This window comes from Gopherus flavomarginatus, chromosome 2 (assembly GCF_025201925.1).
Source record: "Gopherus flavomarginatus isolate rGopFla2 chromosome 2, rGopFla2.mat.asm, whole genome shotgun sequence".
NCBI classification, from domain to species: Eukaryota; Metazoa; Chordata; order Testudines; family Testudinidae; genus Gopherus; species Gopherus flavomarginatus.
Genome location: NC_066618.1, coordinates 63,121,821 through 63,143,719, shown reverse-complemented (window position 1 = coordinate 63,143,719; position 21,899 = coordinate 63,121,821). Strand labels below are relative to the sequence as shown.

At 42.1% G+C, this 21,899-nt stretch overlaps 1 protein-coding gene across 3 annotated transcripts in view; it reads left to right on the top strand.

The window, feature by feature from the left end:
* The window catches only part of TRA2A (transformer 2 alpha homolog), a 44,742-nt gene extending 32,693 nt beyond the window's left edge, over positions 1 to 12,049 (top strand). For all 3 annotated transcript variants that reach the window (XM_050938715.1, XM_050938713.1, XM_050938714.1), the window contains 4 exons: positions 9,334 to 9,449; positions 9,935 to 10,051; positions 10,843 to 10,910; positions 11,113 to 12,049. In XM_050938715.1, coding sequence (XP_050794672.1) covers positions 9,334 to 9,449; positions 9,935 to 10,051; positions 10,843 to 10,910; positions 11,113 to 11,123 — 312 coding nt within the window. In that variant the 3' untranslated portion in view covers positions 11,124 to 12,049. The remainder of the gene's footprint in view (positions 1 to 9,333; positions 9,450 to 9,934; positions 10,052 to 10,842; positions 10,911 to 11,112) is intronic.
* The last annotated feature ends 9,850 nt before the right edge of the window (positions 12,050 to 21,899 follow it).

Below are 21,899 nucleotides of genomic sequence, written 5' to 3'. Positions count from 1 at the left end.
AATTACATATAATTAATGTCTGTGGGCATCTTGAATTTTTCTGTCAGACTTTAGATAGGTCTTGAGAGAGAGGCAGTCCTAGTAGCAGTAATTTAGTGGCCACTCTCCAGCAAGGGATAAAAGCAAAACCTCAGCCTTACTTTGGTTTTTTATTCTATTGTTGCATGATGTAGTTAAAGTAGATGGCATATCACTACACTCATTCCAACTGAACAGGACCCAGATGTGTGAGAAAGCTGCTTCTCTTTTTTCAAGTGGTGTCCCTATGGGTGCACCACTTTAGGCACGCATGCACCTGTTGATCCCATGATTGGAGATTTTTGCTTAGCAATGTCCATTCAGTCTGCTCATCCATGCTTATGCCTCCTTGTGCCAGATACCAAGGCTATATTGGGGGGTGTGGGAAACAGCCCTGAGTTCCTTCTCAATCGCCTCAGCCTGAGACGAAGCCTTAGTGTGTCCTCCTTGAGTGTGCCTTGGCTTTTCTGATATTTCTATAGTGGTATAGTTTTTATAGTTGTTAGTATAGATTTAGTTAGATAAGTACTGAGAATAGTTTTACCGTCTTTACCTCCTGGAAGACTTATTTTTCCTGGCAGGACATATCAGGCTCACCAGGCTTCAAATGTTGCCTTTCCTGCTAAGAAGTTGTATTTGTACAAGATGGCCACTCTAAGTGTGTCGGGCTTGGGAAGTTCGAAGTCTGCCAGAAGTGCAATTTCTGGCTGGCCCTGAAATCCAGGGCAAGGAAAAAGGTTAAACTCAGTCTGCTAATGATGGAGCACTCCCTTCAGACAGTTCCTGAGTCAGGTCAGGACGGACACACACGCTCGCTCACTCACTCACTCTACAACTGTCTCCAGACAGATTCAGCACAGGCTTCTCCTAAGGAAGGAAAAACGTTGGAGGCTTCAGGAAATGCTTCTAAAAAGAACATTGGCTCTCACCTTAAAGACCCAGCTCCAAAACAAGTCCAGGACCTTGGTGAGATCTATGGCCTCTGAAGGAGCTACCTCTTGACTCAATACCACTGAATCAAAGGACTCCTCATCCAGTACCAGAGGGGCTGTAAAGTCCTGGAGCACCAAGGAGGGGGGGAGAGAGAGAGGTCCAGTCAGGACTTGGTACCTTCTACCAGCAAGCAGGGCAAGCACAGACACTCAGGACTGGCACCATCAAGTTCAGCCCATCTGTCAGTACCCATGCATTCAGCACCAGCAAGCAACAGCACCACACACTGTTGGCTTTTATTTCGGTATGCCTAGCATTGGCGGTACCATCAACTTTGGCGACCCTGGCCTCCGCTATCATGTTGGTACTGATCCTCTATTCGGTACCACAGGAGTTCAGATATACTAAGGCAATATCAGCCTTCCATCCTCCACTAGAACGGTTTTCCATATTTGCTCAAGCAGTGTGGTCCAGGCTTATTAAAGTTTTGAGGAATGTCTGTCTCCAGATAAGAAACCCTGCCCCAACCTGAGACCTCAGTCTGGTACCTTATGAGACCTCCATTCGAACCAGTGGCAACCTGCACTGTTGCTTTGGTCTATGAAGACAGCCTTTTTAGTAGCCACCACGTCAGCCATAAGGTCAGGGAGATTGGATCCTGGATGGCAGATTCCCTTTCTCTATCCCCCATTTATGGTGGTCTTCAAGGGTAAGTTCTCTTTATATCCACACCTTAAATGCTTATCTAAGTTTCTATCAGAGTTCCACTTTATTCAAGCCATTCATCTACGGGTGTTTTTTCCAAAGCTACATAGTTCTCTACAGAATTTTTGTTTATATACCCTGGATGTGAGAAGAGCATTGGTCTTCTGCTTAGATGGGATCAAGCAATTTAGGAAGACACCTAGGCTCTTCATTTTCTTTGCCGATAGATCCACACAGTTCTCAATCTCTACTCAGGCTATCAAGATGGATATCTAGATGTATTTATCACTTATGATGCTGTGGGTGGTCATCCACACCCCACCCAGGGTAATAGCACATTCAACCAGATCACAGGCAACATCTGCGACATTACTGATTGAGTGTATTAGTATCTGAAATACTGTAGGGCTACTACATGGGCTTCAATACATACGTTTTCAAAATATTACGCCTTGCTCCATGCTGTCCATGCTTGGTTCTGCAGTACTGTCTTCAATTCTGGACTCTTCTGAAGCTCCCTCCTCCATTGAAGGTACTGCTCAGAATTTACCTGAAGTGGAGCTCTCATAGGGACACTTCTCAAAGAAGAAGAGGTTGGTTACTTTGTGCAGTAACTGGTTATTTCAGGAGCGGCAGAAGCACCCTAAAAGTATGGGGACCACTAGCGCCCGAACTGTGACCCCTTCCCCTATGGCCCCTCCACCATGGCCCTGCCCGCCCCTTCCCCCGGTCGTTTGCCCTTGTGGCTGGTTTGCCCTCGCACTTTTAAAAGTGATGGGGCCGTGGCCCTCTTGCCTCTTTTGTTCCAGCATTCCTGAGTTATTTGAAAAGTGTCTCTCTAGGGGTGCTCCACTACCCACCCTTCTTCCCCTCTGCTTCAGACTATTCCTGTTCTGGGTGGAGAAGAGAGGGCAATTTACCTGCATGCCCCTCAATAGCCCTGGTACTGGGTGAGGAGGCATGGGCTGAATGGACAGTACTAACTGCCTCTGAACAAGGGCTTTGAGGGCTGAACGTGCACCTAAAGGGGGAGAGATCTCCAAGAACCGCAGTTGCTTCACAAAGTGAGTAATTTGTTCCCAAAGAGCTCCCACGTAGAGTACTGTAAAGATCTACTTGCTGAGCTTACAAGACACCATGGGGTCAACTAACAGATCCATCTTTGTTTTCAACAGATGCAATACATGGCTTCACAGTTATATTCCAGTGTTTCCAAAAGATAAGCTGTTGAACAGCCTTAATCCACCCAGCTTCTTGTATCTGACACCAATTTAATAGATGTTGCTGTTACTACAAAGGCTGTATTGAGTGCATTTCTTGCTGCTGTAAACTTTTAGCAGTCCTGTACTATCATGCTATTCTATAAGGCAGAGTTGTTTCACTTGCCAACCTAAGACCTGTTTTTCTTCCAAGTATATGCAGAGTTTACATGTGGTCCATCTGGCATGCTTTTTCAAAACAATGTGGCTTAGAATCTTTAAGGGTCCAGTTTGGTCATTAGTTGCTATTTTCAAAGCAGAGGTACCCAGACTATTCCACCTGCTAGAGTATTTTTTGTCCTTTTCAGGATGTTTATTTGAGCAAGCCAATTGTAAAACTCGGATTGTTTCTGAGGGCACAATCTTTGAGGTTGTCTGATTTGATTTTTTTTTTTAAGAGGAAAGGAGACGTTTTATCACTCATTATATTTTCTTAAGAAACTTGGGTATTTGTTTTTGTGTCTTGTCTGTTGCAGTATGTGGTCACTTGTGTTTGATTTTCCTTGAGTTACTCAGTCTCAAAGATTGAGATGTTTAAGGAATGGCATTTTATTACAAGGGATTATCACATTTGTAATCCTCTCCCTTTGGAGATAATTCACAGGATTGGCATTCCATCATAAAATTCTAACGAAAAATCATTCTACCTCCATTTGTTTACCGCATTGTCACTGAAACACCTTGATGGAATTCTAGCCGATTCTCACCTATCCACCTATTTGCGTTTTGGAGTTCACTTTTCTATTTTAAAAAATGCATCCTCAGGAATGTTGTCTATGTTGACTAATAATATATATGGCAGCGGGGAAATACTACTACACTCATAGCTAAAACACTTTTCAGTAACAATGCTGTACATGTGTGGAAGTGGAATGCCTTCTCAATAAAAACCCAAGTAGAATATCTGTAACACTGTGTATTTGTTTAGTAATGTGTCAGGAAACTTCTAACTGTGAGAGACTGGATAATTCAGGGTATTGGTAATTATATGGATTTTTCAATTTTATGGATGCCAGTTCTATGGAATGTCCTGTTGCATTAATCTTATAAAACTACTTTTAGAAGTGGTGGTAATTTACACTGTTGGCAATCTAGGTAAAGGCACCAAGGATTGTGTAGGCATAGAGACTGCACTGCTTTTTAGACCTTTATAAATTAATTTCCCTGGGTCAGCGTAACACATTAATAAATCATGAACTTGACATTGTTGCTAGATGTACTTTGTGTTTCCGTTCTGCAGATAGAGAACTTAAGGGTGGTCAATTCATCACCTTTCCCAAGCACTGAAACATGAGCTTAAATCCAAAAAGACCACAAATATTCTGACCAAATATTTACATTACTTAAAACCACTGTTAACTATGTTACTAATTATCAGTACTAATTACTCTCTACAGTGCTAGCCTATCGGTGTGTTTAGAAATAAATTTACATTGTTTATTATTACAGACTTCAAAAATTCTCATACAGATTATTCAGTTAATGCTTAAAGAAATTGTTTACATTTAAAAAAAAACAACAAATCATACAGAAGGCACTCTTGAGAACAAAACGAACCAGCAGAGATTAAGAGACCTCTGGGATTACGATTTTAAAACGTTTGCTGATTGTAAAATGCACTGACATTACTGACACACTCACAGAAACATTAGAATAGCATTCCGATTAGAAATTTTGTTTTATATCCTGTATTTATCTACTCGTAAATTCTTTAAAGCTTTTTAAAAAACAGGATCCCAAATTCTTAGCAGGATGTTTAAATATGTAAAATGCAGGCTTGCTTGCAATTTCTAACATTTAACATTAGAAATACTTACACCAGAGCAGGAAACTGATGCAGACTCTTACAAGGAAATAGTCCTGAATGTTAGACTTGACAGATTACAATAAATAAAAAAGCTATTTTTATCTGCTTAATTTGCTTGCATTTTTTTATTCTGATCTGAATGAGATATTAAATAATATTGGTTTCACAAAAGCTTTAGTTTAATTCATTCATTGTGACTGTCTGGTCCTATCACGTTTTAATATTGTTCATTGCATCACAATTGTTTTTTGTGGAAGTGATTGACGTAAGGAGGACGTCAGGTAAGAAATAGGCAACAGAAGCCAATGACTTAGTAGAAATCCTTTCCATGTAAGTAATCACAATTTTTTTAAGAAATACTGAAAATAAATAAATGTAGAAATATTTGAATGTGTCCCAAAAGTCATTAACTACTATTTAGAAGTTACAGCTGGAAGTTTTTTATTTAAAACATTTTTACTGTGTATAAGGGTATTGCTTTTACAACTGAAGTAGTAAATTACTAAGTATGCTTGGCCTGCTTCATTGGTTTCCCAGATTCTTGAAGCTGTACATAGCACTTAATGAGACACTGTCAAATAAAGGTCTCTAATGTTTGATCTGTTTGCAGTTTGGGTTGTATCTCTTAAAACCAATTATGTAATTGGCACAATTATTTTTAGTGACTTTAGGACTCATGAAATATATTGACAGAGGATTTCACTTTGTAGAGCTATCTGCTGAATAAGTGCAACACACATAAATGGCGTAAGGCCTCCTATGTGCATCAGTCCTCCCCATGGTGGTTTTTTCTAAGGCAGAAATTCCCAAGCTCTTGTTATTACATACCCCCTTCCGGATCTACCAGCTGTCTGCATACCTCTGGCCTTTTCATCATTGGTAATTTTTGTGTTCTAAACATTACCTGTCTTTAAGCCATCTGTCCATATTTCCCTGTTCTCTTTGGTACATTTGGAGTAAATCAACTACTGTATTACAACAAATTCCCACTGTGTTAAAGCTTTGACTCATTTATTATGAAAATGCAGTAAATAAAATAAATAAAATCCACTGTTGCCCAATTTCTCCCATGTATCCCCAGGGGTATGCATACCACTGTTTGGAAACCTCTGTTCTAGGAGGATGAAAGAGTAGTTGAGTCTCTACCTATTGAATCCTTGGCCATTGACACCTACGGTAAAGGTGGTATACCAGTCCACTAGGATCTACACAGACTACCAACTTGAAGTTAGTAGGCCACTGAACAGCTGTAAGGATATAAACAGTACTAAGCTGATCCAGGTTTAAGTTAACAATTTAGAATTGAAGGATTCACATGCGGTTACCAATGTTCATATACTTCCACTCTTTCTCCCTCTGTGAAGACAGTGACTTAAAGTGTTTCCCATGGAATCCACCCAAGTAAACTACTAAAACTTGTTTCTGTAGAAGAGCTGTCTGTTACATCATCTTATAAAAGCCATGGTGATTTCAGGTCGTCTAGAAATATTCAGGAATTGGGGAGAAAATCAGAGTTCAAATAGAAAAGGACAGAATCAATAGGGGAAAATATATTATGGCTCGGAAAGGGTACTAAACAGTGATGTTTAAAACCAAAATTAAACTATAATAATTTTTCTCTTAAATTTGGGCATCTATTGTAGATTTTCCAGACATTCAAATCAATACTGTTTTTCACCCTTTTGACGAAAGTGAATTTCTGAGACTGTGTATAGATATGCAATCCTATTTGAAAATATATTTGCTACAAATGTGTTAAAGAATTTGATTAACTGTGGGGAACTTTCCCTAAGCAAGTAAACATTTTAAACATTTATATGCTTTACAGTAATTAATAAAAATATGCTTTGCATACAATTACAAAATAGCAGTATAGACTGATATGTTTGAGATACAGAAATGCAAACTATCGAAAGTTATTAGCATTCCTAATGTGTGTCCCTGGCAATAATGTCTGTGCAAATTTAAGACACTTTCACCTGTGGACCGTTTAGAAGCAGGAAATGGAAGCATATTTTCAAAGTGCCTTTGTTTAGTCATTTTGCAATGATCCTTATTCCCTAGATGCCAGAAGCACTCTGTGAACGATCATTGCATGGATTTCTCTGTTAGTTACTTTGTGCTGTTAAAAATAGTACACAGTATCATTAAGAAGAGTTGCTAGTGGCTGAAGGTGGGATCAGGTTATGAAAATTTGACTTTAATTACCTTTTTTTAAAAAATCTAGGCCCCATTGTTCTTGCCTATTGGGTAAATAGATGTCTATAAGAACCCTAATACAAAGGTAAAAAAGAAAATCACTTTACAGTTACTTTAAATATCCCGGCCATGATGCTGACAGTTGTTCATCTTTTTTATTTTTGTGTTTTATGTGGGGGAGGGGGTAGGTTTTTGGGGGGGACAGTGTCTTTGTTTTGTTTTTTGAAAAACATTTATTTGGGACACTAAGCAGGCCAGTCAGGTTTTCTGAAGAGCTGTGGAATTAGAAATTAAACTGTTGAATCTTTATTAACGTGTAATGTACTTAATGTTCTTTGGGGAAACAGTTATTAATATTTTGGATCACAATAAGACACTAGAATTACTGTCTTGAGATCCATAGGTACATATCTTAATGGTAGTTCTAAGACGTTGTTCCAGTTAACACACACACACCTTATTTGCCAGTTAGGTATGTTGTTGGTATATAGCAGCTCTCAGAATGTATCATCTTCAAGGTTGACTTCTCCCTGAAAGGGACAGGGCCATTTGAAATAGAAGTTCCTTTTCCTGTAGAGTTAGCTCTTCAGTTAAACAAAAACCTCAATCAAGTCTATATTTGTTGAACCGGCTGTCACTTCAGCCATAATTCCTTTGTAAGACTTTACCAAAATTGCTGGTTCATAGTTCCTGAGATTTTAAAATATCTTCCACCTGAATATTAAATAACCCCACCTTTTATACCTTATTTCACTTTATCAAGTTTCTGAGATGCCTATGTTCAAAATGACATCACTTGAGAATCCTGTTGAGTTCTAGGGTATTCTGTAGCCAGTTGCTTTTTTATATCTGAGTATATCTTTGCTGAACAGCATTTTTATTTTATGGCATTATAGGAGTAGTTTAAAAGATTATGGGTATGCAAACACTTCAAAACCTTGTATTTATATGTTTAAGTGTAATGTTGAACGATTGAGTTCTTGCTCATTATCCCCTCATAGTTTTGCTCTGCTATTCACTGTACTAAATCTAGCTATTTTTGAGCTTGAATAGATATCACTAGGTGGCGATATTGTTTAGATTTAAACAGCATTATAAAAGAGCAAACTAAGTGGGATTAAATAGGTTAGTGGAGAATTGTGATTTCCAGTTTGGAGGGAATATAAACAGTGACCATGTGATGTCTTGTAGATTCCTATTGCATTGATTTAACATGTAAATTATAAAATTGTTGGCCAAAACAGGGACTTGAAAAGGAATCATCTGAATCTTAATTTTGTTTTAATGGTTACAATTTTAGTTACTTTGTCTGTAAAAGAGAATGCTTTGTGTATCATTTACAAGACAGCTTTAAGTGTGGTGTGTGATATTTAACTTAAAATCCATAAAATGGGAACACAATTTGGTGTGCTAATTTTAACACTCTATTTAGCTCACATAAGAGAAGGAAAATACAATCTACATCAGATAAACTAATTGTTAGTATGAACTGATCAATCTACGACCTGTTAGCTGAGAGTGCCCTTAGATGGAAGGGGCCAGAAATTGCTGCTTATTGCAAATAACACTTAATTGTAACCTAATAAATATATTTAAATAATAGCAGTTAACTCTGATCTCTTTGAGTGAAGTCTTAGATTATATTCGCGTAACTGTTTAAAGTGTGTTATGCTCCGTTGAATTCCAGTTTGAATTATTTGGAATCGGGCTAGGGGGCCATTGTATTGATTCAAAACCGAGAGTATCGGGGGCCACTGAATGAGTGCGTGCGCGGGTCCCAGCTCTGTCTGGGGGCGCAGCCTTCCAGCACAGTCCCTGATGTGTATTGGTTTAGCGAGCTGCACAGAATGCGAGTAGGGAGGAAAGTTGTAATTAGGTATCCATGTAGGCTGAACCCGCCATTTTATTAAGCTCTGCTGGAGTAGGTCCTTGTAAGGGAGATGGCAGGAGGCAGAGCATGAAATGGCAGCCGACTAGCAGTAATGCGGCCATATGCATCCCGCAGGAAGCCACTGTGTGCGCGGCTTCTGAATGCGCCCGTCCCCTCCGCGGGGCTCGGAAGGATGCCGTTTACAGGGAAAGCTGCTTTGCTGCCTGTTAACTCTCTTTGTTGGCGAAATGTCGAAGTGCTTTGGGGAAAGCGTCAGTATGTTAATGGCTAGCACAGGGATCGCGCGTTACGTAGCTCCAGCGTCCCAGTGCAGGCAGCTGCAACACTCCGCCTGCGACGGGCATGTCGGCTGGCGAGAGGCGCCGCTCGCCACAGCGGGGCGCTAATTACCAGCCTGAGTAGATGACGTTTGTTCAGGGCTTGTGCCGCGTACTTAAAAGCGAAGCGCTCATTTTATCGCCTATTCATTAACTGGTGTAACATCTCGCGAGCTAATGGCCGGGCCCCTGTCTCCCCTGCAGGCGATGGAACATGCAAATGGCATGGAGCTGGACGGCAGGAGGATCCGCGTGGATTACTCCATCACCAAGAGAGCGCACACTCCCACCCCGGGCATCTACATGGGCAGGCCAACCCAGTAAGGAATTTACTCTACTCAGTGTAAACGGACCTCAGATCAAGTTAAACTAAGTGTTTTAACTACCAGCATATTTTTGTGAGGGTTTGTCGTCTGCCTTTTTTAAGCTGTTCGTTATCTCTGATGTATTTGCATGCAGTGGGGGTGGGTTTGTTGCAGTTGATCTTGAGGTACATTATTAAACCCTGTTTTAGTATGGTATTTTTACTTAAAGCCCAAGAGCTTGCTGAGTGAAGAATATATTAAAAATAAACAAGATGGGGGAAACAAATTGTTCCAGGGCTTTTTAATGTCTAAACCTCACCCCACTCTGGTTAATTAATGCACTTAGTGATTCTTTAAATGTGGAATCTACTGAGTCTGAGACACAAAGTATACAGTGAGTAGTTGTCACTTGAGGACACTGAAGATAATTTTAGAGAACTTAAAATTAACAAGAACGAAGGCAGACTTGTATGCTTCTTTTATTCCTTTTTTTAAAATAGCAGTGGAGGTGGCGGTGGCGGTGGTGGTGGAGGAGCAGGTCGTCGTCGTGATTCCTACTATGATAGGGGATATGATAGAGGATATGACAGATATGAAGAATATGACTACCGGTACAGGTAACCAGTTTGATTAATTATTTGATTCTTTCATTTTAATTTTTTTTAATATGTTGCTGGGGGGAGACTTGCAACTCTCATACATATCTGGTGTCCTTAAATTTCAAGTGACTGCTAGGAGAAAGATCAGCAAAAGCAAGCCTTGTAGCCTTACTAATGCAGTTATGTCAACTAAATAACATATTCAGCTGTCCACATACTCCTTTCTAGGAGAACAAGGGGGGGAGAAAGGGAAATAATGTCAGTAGGGAACTGGAGGAAAGGCTAATATAATAGAAAGGTGAGGTTTCAGAATCGGGGGGAGGAGAAAAAAGATTTCTGAGCCCAAGCTAATAAGAATGCATGTAAATAGGCAGGGGTGCAAATAAAATTAAAATAGGAAAATATTAAAACGAAATGGAAAATGTAATATTGAAAATAAAGCCACTAAAGGGGTGGTTAAGCATGAGGTCAGATCCATTTAAAAATCTTTCTCCTTTGTCAAAGCTGTCTAGTTAAACTAAATTCTTTGGGGGAAAGGACTTGTTTCTACATGTCTGCAGAAGTGCTGTGCACACTTTTTGGAGCACCATATAGGATAATAAACATTCTAAATTCGAAGTTTTTAAATACATAATGCTTGGAATAGAGAAGCTAGGAGTGCCTTAAATATTTCATTGAGTCTCTGCCAGATCAGATTTAAATCAACCATACAGTCCAATCATCCACCATCAAAGGAATAACTATCACAAAAAAAGTGATTGTATAAAGACATTTCATAACAAAGCAAAAACTTCATATTCTCTTTAAAGGAGACGATCACCTTCACCTTATTATAGCCGATATCGATCACGGTCAAGATCCCGCTCCTATAGCCCAAGTAAGTATATGTAAATAGTTCATATTAAACCATGCTAGTGCATCTGGACTTGATTGTTAGTTTTAATGGAAAATAGACTCGTGATGAATGAGAGATCTTGAATGTGGCAACAGAAAATTCGCCTTCGTGTAAGTTCTGCTATTGCACACTTGAATGTTTAAATATACATGAATTTTATAGTAATATTGTCATCTTTTTTCAGGACGCTACTGAAGAATGGAAGAATTCCAGTTGTGGACACGATTTTTAAATAAAGTTCCGCCCTTAGCTTCCCTTTGGTCTCCCCCTCTTTTCCCCTCAAATCTCTTATAAGATCTTTGGTTCATTTAGAAGATACATATTTTCAGTTGAAGTATTGCTGTTTTCCACCCCCTTTTATTGTAATACTCTTAAAATTGTAATTGTTGTAGTTTTGTGTAGTTAAACATCTTAAGCAAAACTAAATAGAAATCCCAAAGTGGTGTTACATTTTGTAAGTCAGTCTGTTTTTGTTTTTAAAACAATTGTACTCCTGGCTAATCTAATGAGGAGAGGAGAGCATTGATGTTTTTTAAAGCTTGCATGTTGTGTGTAATATACACATTCAAGTACTTTAATATAAACCTGTGTTTCCAAAAAAAATTGTTAATCTTTCTGTTAATGCTTGGTTATTAATTTTGAAAAATAAGCAACATCTCTGAACCTTTTCTGTAATGGCAAATTTCACTAGATAGTCATGAACCCAACGGGTTTTTTGGTTAAATTGCTTTGAGTGTAGAATATTAGAGTTATAGCAAATTTTCATATTTGGTTTAACTTCTTTGGAAAAACAGATTCTTATACACTGAAGATAAAGGTTGTGTTTTATAGATGAAAAGTTTCTAGACTGCTACACAAGTTAAAACCATAAAAATCTAACTCATTTTTTTTAATTGAACTCTAAGTAGTGTGTCCCCTTAATCAGTGCAGGAGAAAAAATATTTATTGAACATAGCAATTAGTTATATAATTTGCTGTTCATACAAACTCATGTTGTTATTGCAATGATGGTTAAGGAAGTTCTAGTTTCCAGTCCTTTTGAAGTTTCTGGTTTGGATAGAAAAATTACAGTTACATATTAACCTCTTCTTCCTCAAAATAAAGTTAATTACACAAATGGATTTTCATGTCTGTTGTTTGTCATCTGGAAAATAAAAAGGTACTACTGCTATGGGCTAAATTCTAACCAGTGAGTTAGAGATGGAGAAGATCCATATTCCAAGAATCTCCTGAATCATCCAGCTCTCATGACTAGATTTAGATTACACTTTATTTATATTGATTTACTATTTCTTGCTAATTTTTTCACAATCAACTAATTAAACTTAACTTCCACAGTTAAGTAGTAATAGTTAATTTACTTTATTTCTTTTTGCATTTCATTTAGTTTTAGATTTGTAAAACATATGCCCAGATGGAGCTCTGGTGACATGCAGAAAGGTTTACCAATTTGAAGTAAATGCCTCCAAAGAAACCATTGGAAAACCCTTGACAAAATTTAGAAAATTAAAATAGTTTCCCTCTTTTACATGAGCTTGTGCACTAGCTAAATTTTTGGACACAACAGATGGCGGATGAATGTTTAAAATTATTTTATTGCATTTTTAACTAAATTTTTTAGGGTTTTGACTCTTCTAAATTTTGAGCTGAAATTTGTTCTCCTTTTAATTCCCAAGCCATCAAATCTTCCCACCATAATAGTTATTTGTATGTGTATAGTGCCTTAACTGAGACTCTCAAAGGAATTTTAACAAAATGGAATTAAGCCTAACACTGCTGTGAAGAAATTAAGTAAGTTACATTAAGTAATTTTTTGTTAGGCAAATGACCATTTTATTGATGCAGTTGGGGGGGAGGGAGGGCAGGAGGGAAGGTGCCCACAGGAAAAGGAAGTAGAGATTAGTGTTTAGTGACACCTGTGAAACTCTCATTGCACTTGCATTGGTGTAACAATTGAATAATTCTTATGCACAAGGAATCAAATCCATATCCAATAGCTATGTTAATTCTACAGGGCTAATGAGGAAAGCTGTAAAAAGTATTGTTACTAAAGTAAGCAGACCTGACAATCAGGGATTGGATGTTTTCTATGAGCTTTGGTTGTAAGTTTTTTCTGAGCATAATGTTTATGCATTACCAGTCCTAACATGAGGCGGCCTTGATAAGTGGCTTTGGGGCAGGACCACAATAGACATAGAAGGTGCCATTTTTATGTAGACACCTAACGTCTGAAAAGGTTTCATTAGTGTATTTTGTACTGGTTGTGAAAAATGTTTTTTTTGCAAATGGCTGAGTCCAAAACAACCTGTAATTACCCAGGATAGCATAAATATGTATTAAACCAATGTAGATTATTTCAGTATTTCCTGAGAACAGCAACTGGCATTTTGTTTGTAATAAGTTATACATAAATTCTCAGAAAATTGGTGGTACTTGGGCCTAAAAAATGTTTGCTATGAGAGGAAATAGCTTTACTGAAGCTACCATTTTAAAAATGCCATTTATACCATATACCCATACTTTGTGCTTGAAAACTTTGAGTTTTCAATCTCCTGTCTCAGTACATGTGAAGCATACAAGTGATGTAAGTTGCTTAAACTTGTTAATTTTAACAGAAGAAACGTGAGTTATGAAGCAGTCTTGATGCATTCAGCTGTTTAACATTTTCAAAAATACTTGGCTTGGACCTTCTGTTTCAGGGTTTTCACCAAAGAGAATGGCTGGGCATGTCCATCTCCCCTCTTCTGATTCTTAGTAAAATGTTAATGAACAACAAAGGGGATCAGCACCTCAAGTATTTTTGCTTCATGGCACTACTAGTCTGCAATACTGGTTTGGTGCCTTGCTGCAGAGGAAACTCAAAACTGTTGCTTAACCGTCTACTCCACTTGGTCACAGCACTATCTTGTGTTACCTTGAAGTTCTCCACTGACATGGTAGGAGTCAACTTCTCTGGAACTAACAGTTTTTGGACAACTGATGGGAACAAAAACAAGTGAAACCTATTGTCCCTTGCTCCTTACAAGGGGTAGCATTTTTATGTTAGGCAAATGACCTAAGCACAGACCCTCCTGGAGTGCCTTCTGTCAGGCATGCTGTCTTCTACACAATATCTGCAAAGTCCTCAGGCTGCATCAGAAAGGAGGGAGGGGGTATATCTGTCATTTTAAGCTGGCAAAAGGTCTCAAAGGCTAGAGAGGAGCCTTTTTTCTTCCCTTCTCCTCCAGCACAGGGAATGTTCAGAGTGACCTCTGCCCAGAAAAATATACATAAAGGACTCTAGCTCTCATTCAGGGGCACCTAAGGAACACGTAGTGCAAAACCCTTGTCATGTACCAAACACAGATTACTTGAAAAGGACCTAGTATACTTAGGTCCCTTGTAAAGTACTTAAATGGGAGCTAACTGGCTTAGGGAAGCAAACTGGTGTCTTTCAGATCCCAGGACTCTCTAGTGCTTCTTCCTGCCCCCAAAGGAACACTGCCCAGTGCCTCTATTGGATTGGTCTGCCCCCTGTTGAGGACATACAACATACAGTTGCCCCACCTAAGAGCAATTAAGGGAACCATCTCTGAACAGCACAAAATACTACTCTCCTCTCCCACTGCTACACAAGCTTCTTTAGACAGCAATAGTTGCTGAAACACACTAAAAGGCCTTGGGTACTGAAAAACCCCAAAATGGTGGTAGTTCTTATGCACACATAAACCCTGCCCTTGCACAAGGCAAGTTACCTGTATCAGACATGACAAAATCAGAACCAAATCCTTTCCATCTACTTAATTTGATGCCACATTAGCGATAGAGGAAGAAGGCCTCAAAACCAAGGGTAAGTTTCCTATTCAAGCTAGGATGGTTAATGCTGAACAAAAACATTTTAGAAGTTGTGTAAGTTGCAGGTGCTTAAGGTTGATACAGCTGTGGCCTTGCTGACAAAAGACATCAGCTTGGACAAGGGAGTCTCTTTACCAAAGGATCCCATAGACAGAACACTACCCTCCGCAGAATGATTGCATCCTAGCCACTTGGTTGGAGGCTATTGTGGCTGTATCACGGATGGTTGACAGTCATTCCTAATAGATACTCTGCACATCCAAATGAACAGACTTTCCTCTTTGGGGAAAACATTAAAAATGGTGACAGCTAAAAAATAAGGAAAATAGAAAGTCATATTACTAAAGCCTACAAAGTTATATAAAAGGCTACAAAGTTACAAATTTTCCCATACCAAAGTAATCCCTGTGGAAGGGTAGGCACTTAAGCCTTCTTGTCTTTAAGTATAGTATAAAGGAGGATTACAGTGCTACTCAGGCAGCCACAAGAGCAGCCATCTCATACATAAATCCTCCTTTTCTTACTTTAAGGGGATGTTTTCCAACTCTCGGCATTTCAGACCCTGCCACCACAAAGAGCCAGAATAGTTGTGAATGTTGGACACAGAAGAGGAGTGGTGGCATGATCAACCGATCTCGTGATCCAGATCTTGTATTCCTTTTAGCAGGAGATTAAGAACTAGGCTGCAGATCCTCTGTACAAAATCCCAACTGCCTCAATTTGTCAGCTGCTGAAACTTCTGGGCCTAATGCGTGCAGACACAATTCAGTTAGCTGTCCTGCATCAGACCTGTAATCCATCCTAACAGAGTGGATTGCCAAGAAGATCCATGGCACAAGGTAATGCTCTCCACAAGTAACTATAATCCTTGAGATGGTGGAGCAAGCTAGATTTACCCCAGGGGAAAGTACAAGAGATGCTACCCACAAAGATAACTGTAGATGCATCGGTGTTGGGATGAGGCACTTTAATGGGTCTTCACACATGGTAAATGGACCAGGAAGAAACAAAGCAAGATTAAAAACTGGAGTCAGGGCAGTGCTGTTGGAGACCCTTAACCCTCAAATTAAATTTAGCTCCATCCTGCTTCAGAGCAACAGCTCAGCCAGCTATTCCATCAAATTTTACACTCTGCAAACCCGCAGTGTGTGGGAAACCTGTCTCGGATACACATATCCAGTACAAGGTCAGCCTTCAAGTTGACTAGATAAGTTACCAAATTCTCTCCACAAGGGAATTTGAGTTGAAATGTACAGTACTGATCAAGATCAATGAGAAATGGGGGAGGTGGCTCAGATAACTTATTTGTCTCAAGCAATAATCAGACTGCATTTTTCTTGATCGAGGGTCTAGGATATAGAGACTACTATTCTCACTCAGACTATTTGAGATACATTTTTTGTTGGCATGAGTTAGCTAAGAAGAGCAGGCTGAGCCCATGGAATTCTTATTGCTGTGTATTATTGTTACAGCACCATATGTTGTGATTTTGTTGCTTCTTGGAGATATCTGTATGCTTACCTTGGATAGCCCCAGTCCCCACATAACTTCTGAGGTGGAGCCCTATCTTAGGTCAAGAACCCACTACTCCATGGACTTTGGTTCACACCTTCACAAATCACTGTTTTCACAAAGAATGAGATGCTGGTTTCAACAAGGGCAGTGCTTTAATGTTCAACAAGCGGTGGTCTCAGCCCACCTTCTGACTGTCACTGCTAGCTAGTTCTCTGGCATAGTGCTGTTGAGGCAATGTTATGGAAGCAAAAACGGGTCGTCTACCACACCAACACGTTCTTCAACAGCATCACCTCCACAGATCCACACTGACTCTCCTCTTTGCTTCATTCTTAAAGCCCTAAAGCTCCTGGAGGAAGAAAGGGACTGAAGGCTGGTTGGAGAGTGTGTGGATATATCTGTTGTGAAGACACTTAGGTTTTAGGAATTTGTGAGTGCTCAACTGCCCATCGAGTTACAAAAGGTTTGTGAGACCAGGCATGCAATCCTACAGCATGGTTCTGTGGAGGCAATACATACAGAGAACAAGAGCTACTCTGGTAAGTACATTGATTAAAATCTGGCTACCTGATAGACCTCAAAATGTAATTGTAAATGGGGAATAATCAAACAGATATCTGAACCACTTGGTTAAGTTGGCCATAAGCAAAAAATACACATTTTAATATGGTTAAATGTAAACATATCTGCCAACAAAAAGCATAGGTCATACTTACAGGCTGGGGGACTCTATCCTAGGAAGCAGTGACTGAAAAAGATTTTTGGGGTGGTGGTGAGAAGGATCATCCGATGAACATGAGCTCCTAGTGTGATGCTGTGGCCAAAAGGTCTAATGCATCCTTGTCTGCCTGAACAGAGGAATTTCAAGTAGGAGTAAAGAGGTTATTTCACTTCTCTGGCACTGGTGTGACCACTACTGGAACACGGTCCAATTCTGGTGTCCACAATTCAAGAATGATCTTGGTAAATTGGAGAGGGTTTAGCGAAGAGCCACAAGAACGACTAAGGATTAAAAAATACCTTACAGTGATAGACTCAGAGTGCTCAGTGTATTTAGTTTAACAAAGAGAAAGTTAAGGGAGAACTTGACTACATTCTAAGTACCTCCATGGGGAGCAAACCTTTAATAGTGAGCTCTTTAATCTAGCAGAGAAAAGTACAACATGATTCTCTGTCTGGAAGCTGAAGCTAGACAAAATCAGACTGGAAATAAGGCATACATTTTTAATGGTGAGAGTCATTATCCATTGGAACAACTAACCCAAGGTCATGGTGGATTCTCATCACTGGCAATTTTTAAATCAAAGTTGGATGTATTTTCTTAAGGAGATGCTCTAGGAATTAGTTTGGGGAAGTTCTAAGGCTTGTGTATGCAGGTGGTCAGACTAGGTGATTTCAGTGGTCTCGTCTGGCCTTTGGTTTAAGTTTGAAAAACACTATCTGCCTATGAGAGAACTGTAGTTCTTCGAGTGCTTACTCATGTCCATTCCACATTAGGTGTACGTGCTCACCACATGCACTGGTACCAGAAGTTTTTTCCTCAGCAGTATCTGTTGGGGAGCGGCCCTGGCGCCTGCTGGAGTGACACCAGCGTGGCATGGTATAAGAGGTGCCTCCAGCTCCCCGCCACCCTCAGTTTCTTCTTGCCGCCAGTGATGGTGCACGGAACATTCACTGCTCTTACTAGTGTTGCTTAGGCTTCGTTCTTACAAACTAGAGTTCTTGTAAAGTTAGTATACATAGTAATTGAGTTAGTTAGCAATAGTTAGAGCTTAAGTTTCATCACTTTAAGCCCTGCAGTTGCTGCAAATGGTCCATGCTCGTGAGCGATCCACATAGTAGCTCTCTCTGGTGCCTCAGTGAAGGACACAAGTGATAAGAGCCGAATCTGCAAATCCTTTAAACCTAGGACCAAGAAAGAGCATGAGATCAGACTCAAAGTGCTCTTGATGGAGTCGGTGCTCACTCCGGCCCTGGAGCAAAGGTCCGAATTGGCACCCAGCACCATGGCATCAGTGCGTAGTGTCCCACCGCTGCCGTCGATGAGCTGGCACCAATCCCCATCCATAGCCCTGGCCGAGAAGTCAAAGAAGGCTGGTAGGGGACGGTCTCCTACTCCCCGCAAGTGGAAGAACAGGGTTGGGGGTGAGCTAAGACCTGCGCCAGGTGGCTCATCTCCCCTGTCGGGAAGTCAGGCTTAGCTCACATCAAGCGATGCAGCCCACCCTATTCTTTGCCTGGAAGCCCAAACACAGAGGCAAGCCTTCATCAACTTCAGGTGCCATCGATGCCTGAAGTGCTCCAGGCTGCGCAGGAAATCCTGATGCTTCCAGTGCCGCCAACACTAGCCCCGGTGGTGCCCAGACCTTGGGGTAAGCCCACCTTGGTACCTTTCCGTCCACCCTCGTGGGGGACCTCCCACCACCATTCACTCGCTCAAAGCTGTCATGCCTTGAAGTTATGGAGGCAGATGCATAGGAGCTCATTACTGTCACCAGACCTTGGGCACTGGCAGTGGGATTCGAGGCAGACTTCGCTGGTTACCTGGTGCAGACCCACAGAGGCCCATGCTTCCCAGCAGGAATGTCAGGATCGGCCTTTCGTGTCACCAGAGTGCCATTACACATCCCAGGAACGATCAGAGGACCGCAGCCACAAGCCCCGCCAATGTTCCCCAAGACGGGTGTCACCGTACTGTTGGAGATCCCCCCAGTGCCTGGCCTGCAATACCTCCAGGTTCCACTCCTCATCCTGGTACCAGTCTCAAAGCACAAAGTGTGGACTGCTGGTTTCCCATCACAGATATGGCGAGTGCCACTGGTCACCGAGGTTCCCACTAAGGCACATGTCCTGCTTGGACCTGTCCTTCTCTAGACATGACCATGATTATCGCCAGGTATGGGGTTGCTGCTCCAGTGGATCCAGGTCACTGGGCAGCAATCACTCTGCATATGGCTCCAGTACAGAAGAAGGCTCCATATCAGTAAGGCAGCCTCCAAGACCCTCAGTGCAGCCTGTATCGTCGGTACTGAAACCTGCCCCATGGCCCCAGGCCCAATGGCTGGGCTTGTGGTACCCCTGGCACCCATGGGGGTTCACCCAGCCTGCCCCGCCTGCCTGCTCAGCATCAGAAGCCTTGGACAGGCCTGTGGCATTGACCACCCAACCCCCTCCGGTGCCTGAGTCCCTGGGGGATAAGCTCCCGCAAGTCCATGTGGACCAAGGGGAAAAGCCTGCTGGACTACCAATGGGTGCCGTTAGAACTCACAATACTGGTCTCCTCCTCCTCGTCACCAGATGAGGCCATCACGCAGCCTTCTCACCCGGTTCCTCAGGATGACGCTAAAGCGCATCAGGAGCTGTTGAAGAGGGTCACGTCCAACCTTGGCCTGTAAGTGGAAGAGTTAGAGGAGCAAGTGAACTCCGTTTGATGTCATCTCCTCCACAGCCCCTGGGTGGCCCTTCCCCGTCACAAAGGGGTATAGAAGATATCCAGCACCTTGTGGCAAACCCCCTCCTTTCTGCCCCCCATTTCTAAACTGGCAGAGTGTAAGTACTTTGTCCCAACTAAGGGGAAGGAATACCTTTACTCCCATCCTGACCCAAATTCCCTGGTGGTTGAGGCAGTTAACCATAGGGAATGCCAGAGGCAACCTGAAACTACCACCAAAAATAGACTCCAGGAGACTGAATTTGTTAGGATGAACAATTTATTCCTCATCTAGCTTACACTTGAGGATGGCCAACCACCAGGTCCTCCTTGGCCGCTATGATTTTAATATGTGGTAGTCCACGGCCAAGTTCGAGAATGCCCTCCTGGAAGGTTCCTGTAAAGAATTCCGGGCGATCCTCGATGAGGGCACAGCTGCTGCCAGGGCATCCCTTCAAGCAGCATCTAACATTACAGACTCCGCCGCCCACACCATGACGTCCGCCATCTCCATGCAGCAAGTGTCCTGGCTGCTCCTCTTTTGGTTGTCCTCTGAGCTCAGCAGTCAATTGAGGACTTCCCCTTCAGTGGCCAGGCTCTCTCTGCAGCTCAGACCGACAAGAAGATACATAGGCTGAAGGACTCCCGAACCACCCTAAAACACCCTAAACCACCTGGGGCTCTACATTCCAGGCTCGGCACGTAAGTCGTTCAAACTGCAACTTCCCCAGGGGCAAGGGAGTCAACTCCGGTAGGACCCACCACACACAAGCCCAAGGGTTACAGATGGCGCTCGAGCCACCCACCCCCACCCCCTGGCAAGTCAGGCTCAACCTGCTCCATGCAAGGGGCTAAAAAGTCATTTTGACAGTGTGCCTGGGGGTGACCTACCAGTTTTCTCAATTTTTTGCACCCAATTTTCCTTTTTCCTCCCAGTGTGGTCGGCGATAACTTTGGACTGCTGGGTCCTCAGTACGGTGGTGCATGGCTACACCCTCCAATTTATTTCCACCTCCCTCTTCGTTCCTGTTCAGGGACCCTTCTCACGAGAATCTTCTTGAGCAGGAGGTTCAGGGGTTTTTACAGCTGGGGGAGGTGGAGGAGGTCCCGCCTCCTTACCAGAACAAGGGTTTCTATTCCCAGTATTTTCTGACCCCAAAGGTCAAGGGTGATCTCCATCCCACCCCAGACCTGCGAGACCTCAACAGGTACCTATGGAAGCTAAAGTTTCTCATGGTCTCCCTGGCCTCCAATATCCCCTCCCCGGATCCGGGAGACTGGTACACCACCCTTGACCTGAAAGACACACACTTTCATGTAGTGATCTTCCCAGGACGCAGACGCTTTCTCTGTTTTACAGTTGGCTTGGCTCACTACCAGTTTGCAGTCCTTGCGTTTGGCCTGGCTACAGCACCATGGGTGTTCACCAAGTGTATGGTGGTAGTCACAGTCTACCTCAGGCTTCGGGGTATCCAGATTGACCTGTACCTCAATGACTGGCTGGTCAAAGGTAGCTCCAAGGCTCAGATCCAATGCAATGTCACTATACTACAAGCCACATGCTGCTCCTTGGGACTACTGGTCAACCACAAGAAGTCCACATTAGTTCCAGTTCGAAGGATAGAATTCATCGAAGCTGTGCTCGACTTGACCCGGGCAAGAGTATTCCTGACGGACCTCATTGCAGAAGTGTCCGCATTTCCCCTGACAACGGCAAGTGTGCGCCTGTGCCTACTAGGCCATATGTCAGCTTGCACATACGTGGTCCACCATGCCAGACCTGCATGCTGCCCCCGCATCAATGGCTGGCGTCGACCTATTCTCAATCCAGGGACTGCCTGGAAAAGATCATTTCCCCCAACAGTTCTCACCTCACTGCAGTGGTGGACCGATCACGAGAAGGTCCTGAAAGGAGTCCTGTTTGACTGTCACACTCCATCTGTTGAGCTAGTGTGGGAGGCTTTGGACCTTGGCTGAGGTGTGCACCTTGGACATCTCTGGACCCAGGGGATGTGTACCCCAGATGGCACAATGTTACACATAAATGTTAAGGAGCTCAGGGCAAAGTGGTGATTCCTGACGGATAATGTGGCCTCGATGTTCTACATCAACAGGCAAGGAGGAGCATGTTAATTGGCTCTCTGCCAAGAGGATCTCCATCTCTGGGACTTCTGCATCGGCCATGGCATCCC